This window comes from Suillus subalutaceus (genome assembly GCF_016647625.1).
Source record: "Suillus subalutaceus strain FC151 chromosome Unknown DFJ58scaffold_389, whole genome shotgun sequence".
NCBI classification, from domain to species: Eukaryota; Fungi; Basidiomycota; class Agaricomycetes; order Boletales; family Suillaceae; genus Suillus; species Suillus subalutaceus.
Genome location: NW_024540638.1, coordinates 11,074 through 27,564, shown reverse-complemented (window position 1 = coordinate 27,564; position 16,491 = coordinate 11,074). Strand labels below are relative to the sequence as shown.

The 16,491-nt window shown below is 46.3% G+C and overlaps 2 protein-coding genes across 2 annotated transcripts; one reads left to right on the top strand and one right to left on the bottom strand.

Annotated features, from left to right (window-relative positions):
- Positions 1-1,306: 1,306 nt before the first annotated feature.
- On the bottom strand, positions 1,307-2,909 carry DFJ58DRAFT_876965 (uncharacterized protein; the record flags this gene model as incomplete). The annotated part of the gene is made up of 8 exons (XM_041394462.1): positions 1,307-1,416; positions 1,532-1,682; positions 1,760-1,826; positions 1,961-2,110; positions 2,165-2,329; positions 2,465-2,574; positions 2,631-2,692; positions 2,828-2,909. The coding sequence occupies 8 exons, from the start codon at positions 2,907-2,909 to the stop codon at positions 1,307-1,309; spliced, it is 897 nt and encodes a 298-aa protein (XP_041235024.1).
- Positions 2,910-9,669: 6,760 nt separating this feature from the next.
- Positions 9,670-10,323, top strand: DFJ58DRAFT_849004 (uncharacterized protein; the record flags this gene model as incomplete). Its single annotated transcript, XM_041393693.1, has 3 exons — positions 9,670-9,881; positions 9,929-10,037; positions 10,108-10,323. The coding sequence occupies 3 exons, from the start codon at positions 9,670-9,672 to the stop codon at positions 10,321-10,323; spliced, it is 537 nt and encodes a 178-aa protein (XP_041235023.1).
- Between the last annotated feature and the right edge of the window lie 6,168 nt (positions 10,324-16,491).

Below are 16,491 nucleotides of genomic sequence, written 5' to 3'. Positions count from 1 at the left end.
TGCGTATAAGATTGGTATTAAGGAAGTAACATTCAGAAGGTAAATCTAACTCGGCTTCACTATCTGCTGGACACGTAGTATTACAGGCTGCAGTCAGTGGGAGATGTGCTGCCCACTTGATCTCAAAACAGTGGGCGAGTTCATCTCTGAGCTGAGCCTGACGATAGGCATAGGCGCTTAGACCCTCATTGTCAGCGTGGTTCCAACTTGAAGTGTGTTGTTCCCAATCTTCTTCTTCCACCATGATGCGTGCCACCTAAGAAAGCAGGACACCCCGCATCTCCTCCTGAAGTAGCTCAACTTCTTCTGCCCATCGCATGGATCTTGCACGAGCTTTGCACCATTCGACTCTGAGACCTGCTGGCAAATTAGCGTCTTTCTGTCGTGACTCACACTCCAGCTTACTATCTTGTACCACTTCATCTTCATCATCCCCGACTCCTTCAACCAGCCATATCCACGATAACTGTCTCGACCTTCACTTTCCCCTCGCTTTGGACTGAAACATCCTGCGTATATCGTCTTCCTCTCAAGAACCCTGTATTTGTTACCCAGCCAACATGTCCAAGTACGTGCGCAAGAGATGAGAGAGCCATGCGAGCTGCCAACTTCTCTCCTGCAAGTGTTGCCCTGGCTTCAACGCGACTGAGGGCGTTCTGCCCGAGTATTCACTTTCCCTTTGGCCACGTATCCAGTCCCTCTTGAAGGTATACATGTAGTCCCGCAGGCGAAGACTTTGTCTGATTTCCTCGAGGGCGTCTCTGCCTGAGCGTGTCGTAATTCCCATTCGATGGTGAGGAGTTGGGGATTACAATATAGGCTGCTGCACAGAGCGGATGGGAGTCAGAGCTGGGAATCCTCGGGATTGATTGTGTCTGAGGTGCTGTGGAAGGCGGCTGGACCCTGGATTCCAAAGCTGTACTGCAGGGTGGTAGAGAGCTTGAATGCACTTCCAAGTATCAATTTTGCATTGTAATGCATTCCGCAGTCATTGGACCATGCCCATTTGCGTATCCGTGGCATGCAGACCCTGCTTCATGATATCTACTTTCAAACGACGCCTGTTTCAAAGAATTAGAATGAAAATTAAGTCAGATAATACATACGTTCGTCTCTAGGTCAATCCCCAATGCGATGAATATACTGGGGACATCAGCGTGCATCGAAGTGTCAGTGCCTTGATGGAGCCAGATTCAAGTTGGGCAAGTTTGAGCCAGACAGCACTTGTGTAACAGCTTGTAACCCGAGTCATTAGTAGCTCCCCATGATCGGATTTAGTGCGTGCTACTCACGAATAACCTTTGCTTCAAGGATTTGTGACTGATGAATCGTTTGGGTTCTCCTCCCAGGATTCGATTTCAACCTTCCAGGCCTCCGTCGTCTCTGGCGCCAGAGCCTCATCAAGTTCTTGGAATGCTGTTGATGCGCCTCATGTTCCTCTTTGGCCTCGATCATTTTTACAAGAAGGAGTGTGGCACCGTCGCAAATACAATATCATACATGTCAGTACCAAGTTGCAGCCAAAACATACCAAGTCCCACAACCTTCTTCCAGTTCCAGTCACCAAAATGGTCGTCGAGTGTTCTCGCCGTGAGCCTGGCCCCATTTCTTGGTACTAGAGGCCACAGGGTTGATATTTGACCATCCGCGTTCAGGGCTTTGCCATCAGTGCGTCCAACATACTTCGAAAAATCAAAGAAAACTTGGTCGACATGTCAGAATGTGTGTGGGGGTGAAATTTTGGAACGAAAAATCTAACGAATGTCGCCAGATGGTCTAGATGGAGGAGTGGCATGTTGACATCCTCTGCCATAGGTCTTGTGCCACTGGCAAGCGATGTTGTACGAGACATTGAGTGTGTCGATGCAGCGTCCACGGAGGGTCGAGAGAACAAAAAATCCATATTCATGATCTAAGTTCAGTCAGTATCATCAATAACTGCCGTTGGTTTAATAAATACCTTTCGCCTTTTTGTAGATCGCCAACGCCATTCGGCAACTTCATGTTGTGTCGTGCACAATCAACGGTCCCAACTCCTGTGGCAGCTAGACCATGAGATACCTTCGTGTCTGCCATGTTCAACCGCATTATGGGATGAACATGTACTTTTCTGTGTATATAGCGGTCAGAGTAAAATATGTAGGTGAATACAATAAAAGCTCACCTCCTGCGGGTTGCCACTGTAGGTTTGTAGATATGCCTTGTAAGCGGTCTCCTCGACGAAATAAGCCCATCCGTGACTGAGGCCAGGGTCCACGCTGTCTTTAGAACCATGCGCCTTTTGAGGCGAAAGTTCGCATCAATTGCTAGAAAGAGACCATACAACCAACTAGTCATCAGTCAGCCAATGAGTATAGATATGGATGCAACCACTTGTACCATTTTCCTTTCGGTGCATCATTCCAATTATCAGGTAGGTTTTTTCCTGGTTGCGGACAAGCTGGGCATATCACAGCACACTCACCACCAGTCCATACCCTCCACACCAGCAGAATCATATCCCCGGCCAGCCCGCTTGAGCATTTTTAGATGTCGCCACTTGCGCACTATCGGCATAAAGGCTTCATAACAATCCTGATGACACGAGTGAGCTGGATATTTGAACAAGAGTAAGGAGGTAGAACACATACCTTTTGTGAGTGAAGTCCTGTGTTGTCTGAGAGTCGTGCAACAGCGTGATAAAATTCATAGCCTGAAAATTTGAATTCAAACGACAAATGTGATATTGTTCGAGGATTCAGAAAGTGGCAGCGGTACGTGGATCAGTCGTTGTTGCCGGGAACCAAGCTGTACGAATAACTGTATTGTAGTGTCTGTGCGGTCTCACAGCCACAGAAATCAAGGCTGATCTCGTGGATTCCATTGGTATCGATGAGAGTGAAATCGTCGTTGTAGGCCCTTTCTGGCATCAGACATCGTTCACCTGTTGGATGACTGAGCTGCAACACGCAACCCTAGCGTCTTCAGTGAGATGGTCACAAAGTAAGAGCCTGTCCACTCCTGTTGAGAATCATTCTAAGTACATGTAACATTTATCTGCTTGATAGCCTCTCACCTGATCTGATGCGAAGGATTTTTATGACTTGCGATAACGCAATCATGGCAGCACACTCTGTGCTGAAGCAATCTTTACAGTGGAATTGTGGAGTGCCAGAGTGACAGTTTCTGCAGATAGTGTCGTATACATAGTCCCCGCGGCCCTCATGTTGTATAGTTCCTGTAAAAAATGGTCCCGGTCCTTGATCCATGTCAAGAGTGGGTGATCCTGGATAGATAGGGCGTCAGTGTTCAACCTACATGTACCATGCAGGCCAAGTCATTGAAAAATACTTACTCCTGCACTGCGCTTCCGCCTATTGCTGTTGGCAGCCTCAGCTTCAATTTCTAGGCCAGGTTCCTGCCCTTCGGGGAGTAATGTCCATCATAGTCTAATCGGCCTCTTCCTCCAATCTCATACTGACCAGTTGTTCAGATGAGGCCAGCAAACTGAGAACATGTGAACTTCGTGCAGTAAAGCCTTGACTTTGTGAGACGAACAGTACCACGGCGTGCACACTTGGTGCACCAGCATTGGGAGGTGTATACACATTGAGTTTCACTCGTTTTCGCCGGTTTCAGATTCTTCAGTGAAGGAGCAGGAATAAGCCAGCTTGGTAATTAATTGGTTAGGACTACCCTCAGGCACTCATAATGCACTCGAGTAGTAGTACGTGTATACTGTAGTAGGTATGAGACATTCATGAACTGTGAGAACAAATTTCCAAGAAAAGACTGAACCGGGCTATAGCCTTCCCACTCTTGTCTCAGAGCTTCCAGAATGTATCCCATTCCATCCATCGAGCAGTCAGTCCTTCCCAGTGCTTGAATCTGGCTATCATACCGCATAGTATTATAATGCATACGCCTATTAATGCATTACATAGTAAGTAATGCATTTCCGACTCTGCTGTTGTCCTGCATGATTTGGGAATCATGCATGAACATGACTACTAGGTATCCCCCTAAAAGACAAAGTCTGTTAGCTTAGTCCTCAGAACTAGTCAACCACCATACCTTGGTATCAAACCTTGGTCCAATAGTTTCAGTTTTCCCGCATTCATGAATCCACCATGTTTTGAAGAAAGTCATATGTGAGATGGGAATCACATAACGACCTAGTTGATATGAGAAGCAAAATGAAGTTAATGTATTGCCTTTCATTTGGCTTATTCATTTGGCTAGAGAAACCCATAGAGAAAAGTTCAAAGCCTAACAAAAACCTATCTAAAAAGCCCGCGTATTGTGTACTAATTTTGTTCCATTATTTCTGAGTTGTTTTCTCTAGTGTTTCTTTACTTTGCTTTTCTATTAGGATGCTCTGACTAATCAGATGCTTCATAAAATGGTACCTACAGGGTATGATGTCATAATGATGTCATAGGACTTCACCTACACTCCTGCAGGTATTTTGGTTGAAAGATATGATATCATAGTGATGTCATAATGATGTCATGTTCCATGGAATTTGCTAGAACATTCCAATGACTCATAATGACTCATAGTGACTCATAGTGACTCAGAATGATGTCATTATCCCACCATGAATATTCTGGAATGTTCTTTTGCACCTGCTAGAACATTCTGCTCCAGTTTTTGGAATATTCTTCCCACATTCTGAAGTCATTACATCAACCTTTTTACTTACATAATATTCCACACAAAATGTATATAGAAGAGCCCCTTCTCCCCAAAAAATAGATCTCCCACTGTTGCATTCAAGAACTCCCACTGAGCAAGAACTCTCACCTAAGAAGCTTCAGTCTGAACAAATGCTGCTTACAAAGCCCATTTCCTTTGTAAGAACTGTCCAGACAAGTGCAGGGAAAGTGTTTCCCTTGAGATTACGTAAGTTTCTCGCGATAGAAACCCAGTTTTGTGAGACCAGTGTTCTCACCACGTAGTTTTACTGACCAACATGAGCTTTGGTCAACGTTGTTATTTGTGAGACCAGCGTTCTCACCAGTATTTGTATACTGACCAACACGAGCTTTGGTCATTGTTTTTATTTGTGAGACCAGCGTTCTCACCAGGTATTTGTATATTGACCAACACGAGCTTTGGTCCACGTAGTCACATTTGAGACCAGCTTCAACAGTTAACCATATATTCAGGAAACCAGTTCAAGTGTCTAGACGGTATATCCTAGACATCCCATAGTTTCAATCAGAGATAATAAAGCTCCGGCTAAGTTAATCTGACTGATTGGTTTAGCGAGCCTCCCAAGAACTCACCGTTATCTACACGAAAGAAGAAAAGTCGTAGACCGTGTTAATCGAGGACTGGCAAGAGTCTTATCCAGTGTAATTGTGGTGTCATTACATTCTTACACGTTTTCATATAAGACCCTCGGTTATTAAGACACCGTATGGACTTTGATGCAATTTCGCAGCTAATGCATTACACCACTTGTGAGTTCCATGGTTACCTGTATTTAAGGCTAAGATATGTTGCTTTCATCCTCTAGCTTCACATCATAACCATCCCGACGATTTACCTACATGGTTCAGATCTGGCTACAGGCTGCACTCAGTCCGGAGGATGATGTCCAAGTCATTCGTGAGTCCCTTCCTATCACTCAATCATCTCACTTTCATTGACTTAGGAATCATTGGGTCACTTGTCTGAATCTGGCTATCAATACCGCATAGTATTATAATGCATTACGCCTATCAATGCATTATATATTAATGCATTTCCGACTCTGCCGTATGGACTTTGATGCAATTTCGCAGCTAATGCATTACACCACTTGTGAGTTCCATGGTTACCTGTATTTAAGGCTGAGATACATTGCTTTCATCCTCTAGCTTCACATCATAACCATCCCGCCAATTTACCTACATGGTTCAGATCTGGCTACAGGCTGCACTCAGTCTGGAGGATGATGTCCGAGTCATTCATGAGTCCCTTCTCTGTTGCTCAATTGAATCATCTGCCGTCTCACTTTCATTGACTTAGGAATCATTGGGTCACTTGTCCCCATAGCTCCGACTTCGTTACCACACCTTCCGAGTCCTCCTATGTGCCTGCAGTTTGTCATGGCTTGAATGTCGACCCGAACGACCTGACAGAAGACATCAATGGTGTGTACTATCCTCTATCTTTGTACGAGACTCACTTTGGTTCAGATGTACTATCTAGGCCATGTGTTCCTTGCAATACGTCAACACTAACTTGTGGGACATAAACAGGACATACGTATCCTTGGTGCCGTCTTACGCGCCTGCTGAGGACTGTGACGACATTGTTTTCTATGAGGAGCGAGGTATGCAAAAGTCACTAATACTATTGCAGATGATTGCCACGTTTATTTCTATCGTGGCATGCTGTACAATAACCAGCAGATGCTAATGCTCCTCCGCCCTTCACCTGTGTCACAAGTGGGCGTTACCAGGGTTTTCAGTGCTGAGTAAGTTGCAGGTTATCGTTATCTTAACGCCTCAACATTAATTAATTTTCTTTTCAGGGATTATGTGCCCATGGTGAAAGGAATTACCAATGCTGTTTTTTCAAGGTGAGTCTTGAGGTTGGGGAGAGAGTGCTGAGGAAGGCAATTGAAAAATCTGACATAGTCAGATTCCTGACACCTTTGTAATAGGAACTGCGATTCATTGGTAACTGTCATGCCTAGTCACTATCATACTCATTGTACTTGACTCTTCGTTCTTTTACATGGCATGCTGTTTACTAACACGACTTCTCTCCAACTCTCACTCCCTTCCTTGAGAAGGCAGTTACTGAGTGAGGGTAGCTGCGAGCACCGTTTGCACCCTTGTGCAATGAACAAAAGGCGTGATGTACAAACACACTGAAAATTAGTGAGGACTACGGGAAAGAGGCATCCCGGGTAAGAAGTCGGTGTTTGTTTTGAAAAGTTCATGGCCAAGCTCGAGGAATTCTGTATATGCACACATCCGCGTTTGTTAGCGAGAATGATTCACAGATGAAACGAATTACCGTGCTCTACAGAGTAACTCAATATGTTGAAAGCCATGGAGTTTTTAAGCGTCGTGCCTGCACCAGACTTGCCCCCGCCAAGCTGCTGTATCATTTTAGTCACAGCCATCCGATCCTGCCTGCCTGTGCGATTCTTCAGATCTTGGTGTTCACAATAACCGCCACCATATCGGAGTTAGACATGCAAATTGGCATGCAAGATCTTGAATGTAAGATGAGCTGACCGTAGCTTGTGGGAATGACATCCATGATAGCTGGTAGTGAAAGGATCAGTATTTACAATTTTAATACAAGAAGGGAGATGGAAACTTGCCGTGTGCGATTCTTTAGATCTTGGAGTTCAGAACACTTGTCTTGGGATCATGAATATGCATGATGACAGCTGCAAAACTTACTCACTGGGAGACGGTGACATGATAGAGCACATTCAAAAGGCTCCCTTCAAATAGTGCAGTGCTATAGATATAAGCAATGAACGATGTTAATGTTTGAACTGTGAACGAGTAAGCCAAGTTACCACTTTGGGATGACAATTCTAATTACCGTCATATAGTACTGGCTCCTGTAGACTCAAGGATCTCCTGCGACTCTTGAATGGGTGTTACATACCATTCATGTGGTGCTAAATCGATTATCTCCAACTATTGTTCAAACCATGTAGGCAGCACAGACGCCTGGCAGTGTCAATCATCAGTATGTATTGTCCGGCATCAACTGATATACTTCATTCTGTCACAGTCTCACTGTTCATACTTGCTTCTCAAATAGACTATCATGATTGTCATCGATGTTATTTGAACATGTCTTGACCCAAACACCAGTCTTAATCACGAGTATGTACTGTCTAGTATCAACATATGCTTCATTCTCATCTCATTCATACTTGCTAGCATTGCCAATGATATTTGAACATTCTTGACCCAAAAGCTGTGCTCAAGATGATCCTTGATACAATGGGTGGCGTACGGTGCGTCTCTCTGCTGTCATTTTCTGCCTGCCGTCAATATGTCTGAGTAGTATAGGCTAACAAATAATGGAAACCTGATTCTCCATCAATCAATACTGCGGCACATCAGAAGAATTTGAACTCAGTCATACTACTCAAGACGAAGAACATGGTGATGGTTATCATCCTTCAAGTTGGTGTGTTCCTATGGGTCCCACCTCTTTTCCCACTGATGCACGCACGACCTCTGCTTTATTTCACGGCGTTCAGATGTTGAAACCTGTCTTGATCGTGCATTACTTTCCCCTCTAATGACTATGTTGATAGATTTTCAACAACAAAATTCTGGTGTGTTCCTATGGGTCCCACCTCTTTCCCACTGATGCACAGCACAATGACCTCTGCTTCATTTCACAGTGTTCAGATGCTGAACCCTGTTTGATCAAGACTCCATTGAATGCGACAGAACACACTCGACTACCTTGCAATGTTTAACCATCCTGGAGTGCGTAACCTCTCGTTAGAAATGAGATCAGTCAGAGGTGTGCATGTGCGCATCATTGATTTCTCAAAGTCTAACTTCTCAGTACATTTGAATGCGACAGAACACACTCGACTACCTTGCAATGTTAATCCATCCTGGAGTGTGTAACTTCTCAGTTAAATGGGATCAGTCAGAGGTGCGCGTGTGCACATCATCGATTTCTCAAAGTCTAACTTCTCAGTACATTTGAAAGCGACTGTATCTCTTGTATTATATACAAACTGTTTCATCATGTACAGTGAATTAAAGACGTTTCCTCGTGATCCCCATATACAAGTACATTTAATGGATTTTAGTGCACAGCATGTCAAAAGCGAGAACACGAAGAACACTGTCTATTTGCACAGACAATGCTAATGTAGTATTCCTGAGTTGCTACTGTAAAGTCATAGATCTGACCAAAGGGGAGTCACACTCCTTGTATGTATTAATCAAAACATTCGGCCCAGTCAGCCTAGCCTGGGCACTGTGCAATTCATCTATTGATGCCATTGAACTTCTGCTAGACGACAGATTGCGAGACTCGCACATTCATTCAGGTTGACTGAAAAAAAGTAACACTGGCATTGGTCACGAACAGGGGACAGAGTAGTTTCACTGAGAACTGGCCTTTAAGACGAACAATTTATTTTCACCTTCATACTAACTGCGGGTCTACCATCTCCTATGCACCCCCCCTCCATCTACTCATCAATGGGTCGTTGTGGGCCTAAGTCTTGGGCTAACACAGAACAATCCAAATTCCTGTTAGACAGACTCGGTCAGTATATTGCCTGTAAAACAGCAAAAGTATACAAGCCATTCATCAATGAAACGTGGAGCATGTTCGAGACACGATGGCCAGAGCATAATTGTTACTAATAACAGTGTCCCTGTAGAGGGAGACCTCACAGAGGTTTGAGATAAAAAAGCTAACCGCAGTCAAGGATAAGCGTAAGCTAGTAAGTATTCAACACATAAAATACGCTGCATAATACTAACCTGCATGGCCTTTCAGATGATCAAAACGTGGTATAGATGGCAGACAAATGTCGCGTGTTTTAGCCCGCTCAGGGCGATTGAAAGGGGCACTTGACCTCGTGAAACTCTGAGCGGAGGAGATGAGGTGTTGGGGGGCGAGCTCCGCAAGAAGTAGAAATATACTCACAGATTTTCTACAACAAGCGCGTGAAGGGGGAAGCAGATGCGGCAATCAAGGCCGAGGGTCTTCTTACACGTGGCAAAAAGCTTGCAAAACGGAAGGACGGCCACTCGTGCCAAATATGCTGCCAAAAATGATAGCATCAGGACTGAGGTCCAAGAAAAGCACCAGGAAGCTCTTACGAACTGGAAAGAAAAACAAGAGCTAGCTAGAGCTGGTTTTGTTCAAGATGTTGAACAAGAGGAGAAGATTAGGTACGTCCTGATTCATATTGGAAACTTGTTCTCACCTACAAATGCAGGGCCTTCAATGAACTCGAGGCACATCTTGATCATGTCTTCCGCCACCTGTCCCACAAGACGGGTGGACTTAATTCACCTGTATTGCTGGAGGACAGAACCCAACCACAGGTGAAATTGTAGTTCTTGAGTAAGTATTGAATTTGCACATGCTGGACACTATCAACTCACTATAATGCAGCTACCATCTCAGAGAGATGGAGGTGGGGAGCGAGTTTTCACATATTGCAGTAACATATCTCCGTATTATACGAGTGGACGGACGTGCATAATATCCCGTATGATACGGGCCAGCGGACCATGGGCCGAGGGTAGATATATCCTCGACTGTGACGGATGGGCCGGGAGTGTTATTATTCCCGATGGAGACGGGTGGGCCCAGGTGGGGAATATGTAAAGTAGATGGGTGGGCCGATGGACATGAATTTTCAATAGACGGATCGGCCGAGGTAGTTGGATATTATGTAGATGGGTGTACCAAGGTAGATATGTATCAAATAGCCGGGTATATCAAGGGTGCTTGTTATCACATAGACAGGTGGGCCCAGATATATATCATATTAGACGGGTGGGCCGACGAATTAATATTATTTTGTAGACGGGTGGGCCGAGGGAGTGGTAAAAGATGTATTATATACAGGTGGGCCGACGGGAGACATATATTGCATAGATGGGTAGGCCGACGTGGGGGTATATAAGATAGACGGGTGGGCCCAGGAGAATGATAATTGTAGACATGATGGAGCTCAGCTAGTTGTATATCATCCAAATCAAAGGAGGTGATTATTCAAAGTCATCTAATGATGTGGTATGGCACGGAGCTTTGCAAAGGGGTGAAGTGGAAACTCGAGCGAAGTGTACCGAGTTCCGAGACCCGGGTCTCGACAAACAAATATGTGATGTCCAGCACACTTCCGATCATCTGGTATCTCATTGAGCAATGGATGATAATAGATCTTTGAAAGCCAACATCATCCAAGCCTACCAAATGCCAAATGCCAAGTTCCGACCACCGAAAATTGAGTGAAGTGTACCAATATCTGAGCCCCAACTATCGAATCCCGAAAATCGACCATCGAGTCCCGACTATCGAGTCCCGACTACCGAGTCATGAAACCCGACGCCTGACCATTGAATCCCGACAATCGAGTATCGAGTCCCGACCAACGAGTCCCGTATATCGAGTCCCGACCATCGAGACCCGAGACCCGACCCGAGACCCGAGACCCGAGATTCGAGACAAGTTCCAACTATGGTGTCCCTGGGTATCAAAATCGAGTGAAGTGTACCGAGATCCGAGGCCCGGGTCTCGACAAACGAGTATCTGACATCCAACAGACTTCCAATCATGTGGTATTTCATTGAGCAATAGATGATAAGAGAAATAGATCTTTGAAAGCTCAGATCATCCAAGGCTCCCTTATCTGATCCTCTCAATCTCCACCCCCTTTAACACCAAAGTGCGGACATTCAGGATTCAGCTTCTGATCTCACAAGATCAATTCAATCATGGATGTTTCTTCCACTTCCGATGATGAAATAACCCTCTTGCGCACTTGGGCCCTGACTGTCACTCATGTGGCATGTGATTATACGGAACAGAAATTCAATGCAGAGAAGACAGGAGGAGACCCAGTTATACCTTCTCCAAACCTAGACACTGATCTGGTGATGGCTTGTGATCAATTGGTTGATCGGCTCATAAAGGCATATAAAAATCCCAGTGAGTCTTCCTGCAGATTCGGAAAATTCGTTTTATCAGTCAAATTGCTTCATCACAGTTCAGATGCCGATTGATATTGCAAGATATAGCAAATTGATCTCCCCAAAGGACACGGGGCGTAATGAAGAGAGAGAGGAAAAGTTGCTTGAGAGGTGTCCTCCTGGCCATGAGGGCACAAAGTTGATCGACATACCCGCGACAATTCTTGATGCATCCGGTGCCATCATCGCATGGTACCTCCCAGACGCCTTGACCGATGCCACCCAGGTGTGTTATATATATTGTGACTGGATGGATATTGAACATCAAATGGTACGTACAGAATGAAATTTGGGCGGCCTCGGATTTGCTAGCTCCCATGCTCGAACAAAGCATAAAGCTCGATGGGATTTGGCGGACTAATCAACAGTGGTTCACACCAAGCTCGGAAAATGATGTCCTAACTCCCGGATGCGTTAATTTATCTCCGGCATGGTTTCAGCAGGGGCACGAGGTAGGATCTGATGAGATGGCGATCTCGGTAGTTAAACTCACCAATCCCATAGAATCAGTCCGATCCGGAGGTATCTGCATCATTGAAGGGACCATCCTCCGAGAACATCCTCAAAGCCATTGCGAGGCCAGCAGCCATTGCCACAGCGGCACTCAGGGTGATGCATCCTGAGCAGTACTGGGCAGGGTTGCAAGCCTTTGCGAGCCTCGGAGAAAAGGCACGAAGCAAGGAACTGCCGAAGATGTCAGAGACTCTCCAGTACTGGGCAACGGTGTTTAACAGCCTCACCGTCATATGCAATCGGGAAACCCCGAATCATCGAGACCCCTCATCGATTTCCGAATGCTTCGATATTCTCACTAGCGTGGGGAATTATTCTAATGCTCGGATGAGTATGCCAAGCCTGCAGCTGGAGTTAAGGTACGATCCGGGGTGCATGATTGCATTTTCGGGAAGGATTGTCAGACACGCGGTTCATGCAGTGGAAGGGGATCGGATTGCCTGGGCATGGTATATGAGGGATGCTGTTCATGTTTATGCTGGGATTCCGTCGTGTGGATGGGCAAGGTTGGATTGGAAGAAGTAGAAAGGTAGTTACCCGTGTTAGTACCCACCTTCAAATACATGATACTAGATGTCAGGCACTCCATACTCAACATTCGGGTTTCGGGTCTTGATAGTCGGGACTCGATATTCGATTTCACCGACTACCGAGTACCGGGTTTCGGGTTTCGGTACACGGTACCCGGTACTTGATAGTCGGGACTCGATATTCGATTTCACCGACTACCGAGTACCTGGGTTTCGGGTTTCGGTACACGGTACCCGGTACTTGATAGTCGGGACTCGATATTCGATTTCACCGACTACCGAGTACCGGGTTTCGGGGTTCGGTACACGGTACCCGGTACTCGGTGATTCAAGAAAACAACTCCCAAAATTGATGAGTGTCATGTTTTGAGTGTCGAATCTCGGGCTTCGGGCTTCGTGTTTCAGGTCTCGATAATAGGGACTCAATACTCGATGGTCGGCACTCACATCTCGGGCTTCGGGAGTCGATTGTCGGGACTCGGGTTTCAAGACTCGGTAGTTGGGACTCGATAGTGCGGATTCGGGTTTCAAGACTCGGTACCCGGTACTCGGGTTTCGGTACTCGGTGATTCAAGAAAGTGTCGTGGTGTTTGGAGTTTTGATTTGTTTCGTGTCGAATCTCGGGCTTCGGGCTGCTTGGGTTTTGGGTCTCGATATTGGGGACTCGATACTCGATGGTCGGCACTCAAATCTCGGGCTTCGGGAGTCGATTGTCAGGACTCGGGTTTCAAGACTCGATTGTCGGGACTCGATGGTTGGGACTCGATGGTTGGGACTCGATAGTCGGGCTGTGGGACTCGATTGTCAGGACTCGGTGGGGACTCAAAACTCGCAACTCATAGCAATGTTCGAGTTTCAAGTCTCGTCTCGAATCTTGGGCTTCGGGACTGGATATCCGGGACTCTATGTTTGGGACTCAATATTTGGAACTCAAGATATCTGGATCTCGATGCTCGATATTTGGTATGCAGGACTCAGCATATAGCAATAGGTCAGATATTCGAAAGTCAGTATGTAATTTTCAGTACTTATTTCATCATGTACAGAATTTAGACTTCAACATTCTGAACTGAAGGACTAGAACTACTCTGGTCCCCTTGGGTTCAATTTGGTTAGGACGGCGGTGTACATCTGAATCTCTGCCATCTTTTCACGGATGCCAGCTTGTTGATCCTCAATCACTGTCAGGAGGCGTTCCCTCATCCACCTCAGTGCCTTCAGCGTTGCAAGCGAGCTTTCATCCACCTGCTCGGGAACAACAAGACGTTCGTCCTCAACGCCAGACTAGAAAGGATTAGTCATCACTCAAGGAAATTCTGTAAAAGTCTTACTAGCCAATGCTGGTAGTGACAGACACAATTAGCGAATACCTGATCCCATGGCCATAATTCGTTCGGGATGGCAGTTGATCCGGTCCACCATGGAGTACCATAGGTGGATACAATGCGGGAGGGATCCCCCAGATCTGCAACGTCTTGAAACTGGCATAGGTGGGATGAAAAGATGTGGTCCGGAACCATGTTCCAGGTGAGCTCGGGAATCAACTGAAGAATATGAGCAACCGGGCTCGGAACAACCGAAATGATGTTCCTTGCAGCTGAGTACTGCAGGATGGGAGTCACAAAAGTCTGTTGGAAATGTCAGCATTGACCACCACAGTCATCAGCCTCTTACAGCTATCTCCCATTGCAGCCCGGCTTTAAAGTGCGTGATCCGAGTAGCAGATGGCTCCTGGGTGTGGGCAGCCTCCATCTGATATTGAGAGATGGACGCTCGGATGCGAGATGCAGCCATTGACATTGTAGCTGCAATATCTGCCTGAGTGAGTGTGAGGGGTCGGAACCCATTGCCGGAAGTCTGAGAATTAGAAGGGGATGTTGGGGGAGTATGCAATACAGACATGGTTAATGCAGGATTATGAAGCTGGAAATGACAATGACAATGGCAGTTGGTTCGGAGGTCAAGATATGAGCCACTGGTTGATTGATAAAAATTTTCAAACTCCGACATGGGTCGACCCGGCCAATTCCCGGGACTAAAATGTTTGGGTCAAAGTAGCTGTTTCATATCGTTGGCAAAAAAATTTCATTCATCTCGAGCATCTATAAACCCGGTCTTCAGGTCTTGAAATGCTGCCTGGGCATCCTGTGCCAGCAATGAATACATTTGGGATTGCCTTCCCGAGTAGCATGCATGACCCGGAAGGTGTTTCACCAATGATTCGCGCATCCTGTCACCCCATTGGGTTGCTTTCCACAAGAAAAAGTTACATGTCCAATCCATCTCCAATTGGACCAACATCATTTCTTCCTTCCATCGATCCCGTAGTGCCTTTGCCCGGAGCCAATGAACTCGGTAAACTTCGGATGACTCCGTCAGCTGAGTGCGGGACACATCAAGCATGCCCGAACTCACATTCCTCATTCCACGAGTGATCGGGACCCCCAAGGTCGACTTCGACTGACCAGAACCAAGCGAGGGACTCGTTTCGCTGACCTCGGGCATTTGGATCGCCGACGGCAGTGCTGATTTTGAGTTGCTCTCGAAGCAGGGGTTTGTATTTCTGAACCTGGTCTTGCCCTGGCTCCAGTTGCATCATTTGCTTCCTCGTCTTCGTATATATACTGGCATGGAGGGACACTGCCTGCTGCACCGACGTCACCTGGGACCAAGCTCGAGTTTTCAGGGCCTGGGATTTGGCTTGCCTAACTGTTGTTCGAAACAGAATCGCCTTGTTGCACAAGTGAATTCGGAGGTTGTGAAGGGAGTCATTGGCCTGCCCTTCACGAAGAGACATCTCCAGCGGAATGAGATCGTCTGCCATACAGCGTCTGCATCGATCTACCCCGAGGTTTGATGGCAATGGGATTACAGTGAGCTCAGGGGAGTTTGCCCATGTGTCAGATGTCTCGGTGAAGTCTGCCAAGTCATCATCGAGATCATCAAGAATGTCCAAGTACAAGTCTTCAGGATCATCATCTGCATCAAATCCCTCTCCGAGATGCGTAATAGCAGACCGAGTGAATCCATCTATCTGGCCTTGGAGACGATCGCGTTGCCGGGCGATGTCTAACTTCTGTGTCTCGGTAGTTCTTCTACCAATTCTTCGGACCTCAATGAGCAATGCGATTTGAGCCTCTTCAATCGCCAACCCCATTGATATCCATGTCGCCACAGACCTGCGAGCAGGTGCTGCATTTCGGGCATTACCCTCCTCTAGTAGCCTAAGCTCGATCTCCTTTTTGCTCGGTGCTGAATGCAAAATTAATTCAGACTTTGATGGAGACAAAGTCAACTAACCCTTCTTGATATTAATCTCATATACATCCATAGCCGCAGGATTATTTATTCTGCTGGACTGAGCGATCCTCTCGCTGGCTAGCCACTCTGTCTTTGAATCGCCGGGTGCTGCTTCATTGAGTATGTCGAAAGCCTTTTCACTTTCGGCAATGCCATTCTTCGCCTGCTTGTATTTTCGGCAAAGGGTCCTTTTCATGCGGATCATCTTGCAGAAATTGGAATCATTCATCTGATAATCGAGACATTCCTTTCGATGCGGGGATGACATTCCCCGAGCAGCAGGGGAAATCAGGTTGAGACGTGACCATAGGGTCTCCATGATCTCTCCATCAATCCGACCGATGCCTTCGATAAAATTCGACGCATATCGGACATAGCAGCTGTCCTGATGTCCGTGGATGTGCCACAACCCGATTCCGGGAATGATGGTCAATTCCGGAACCATTTCGAGAAATCGG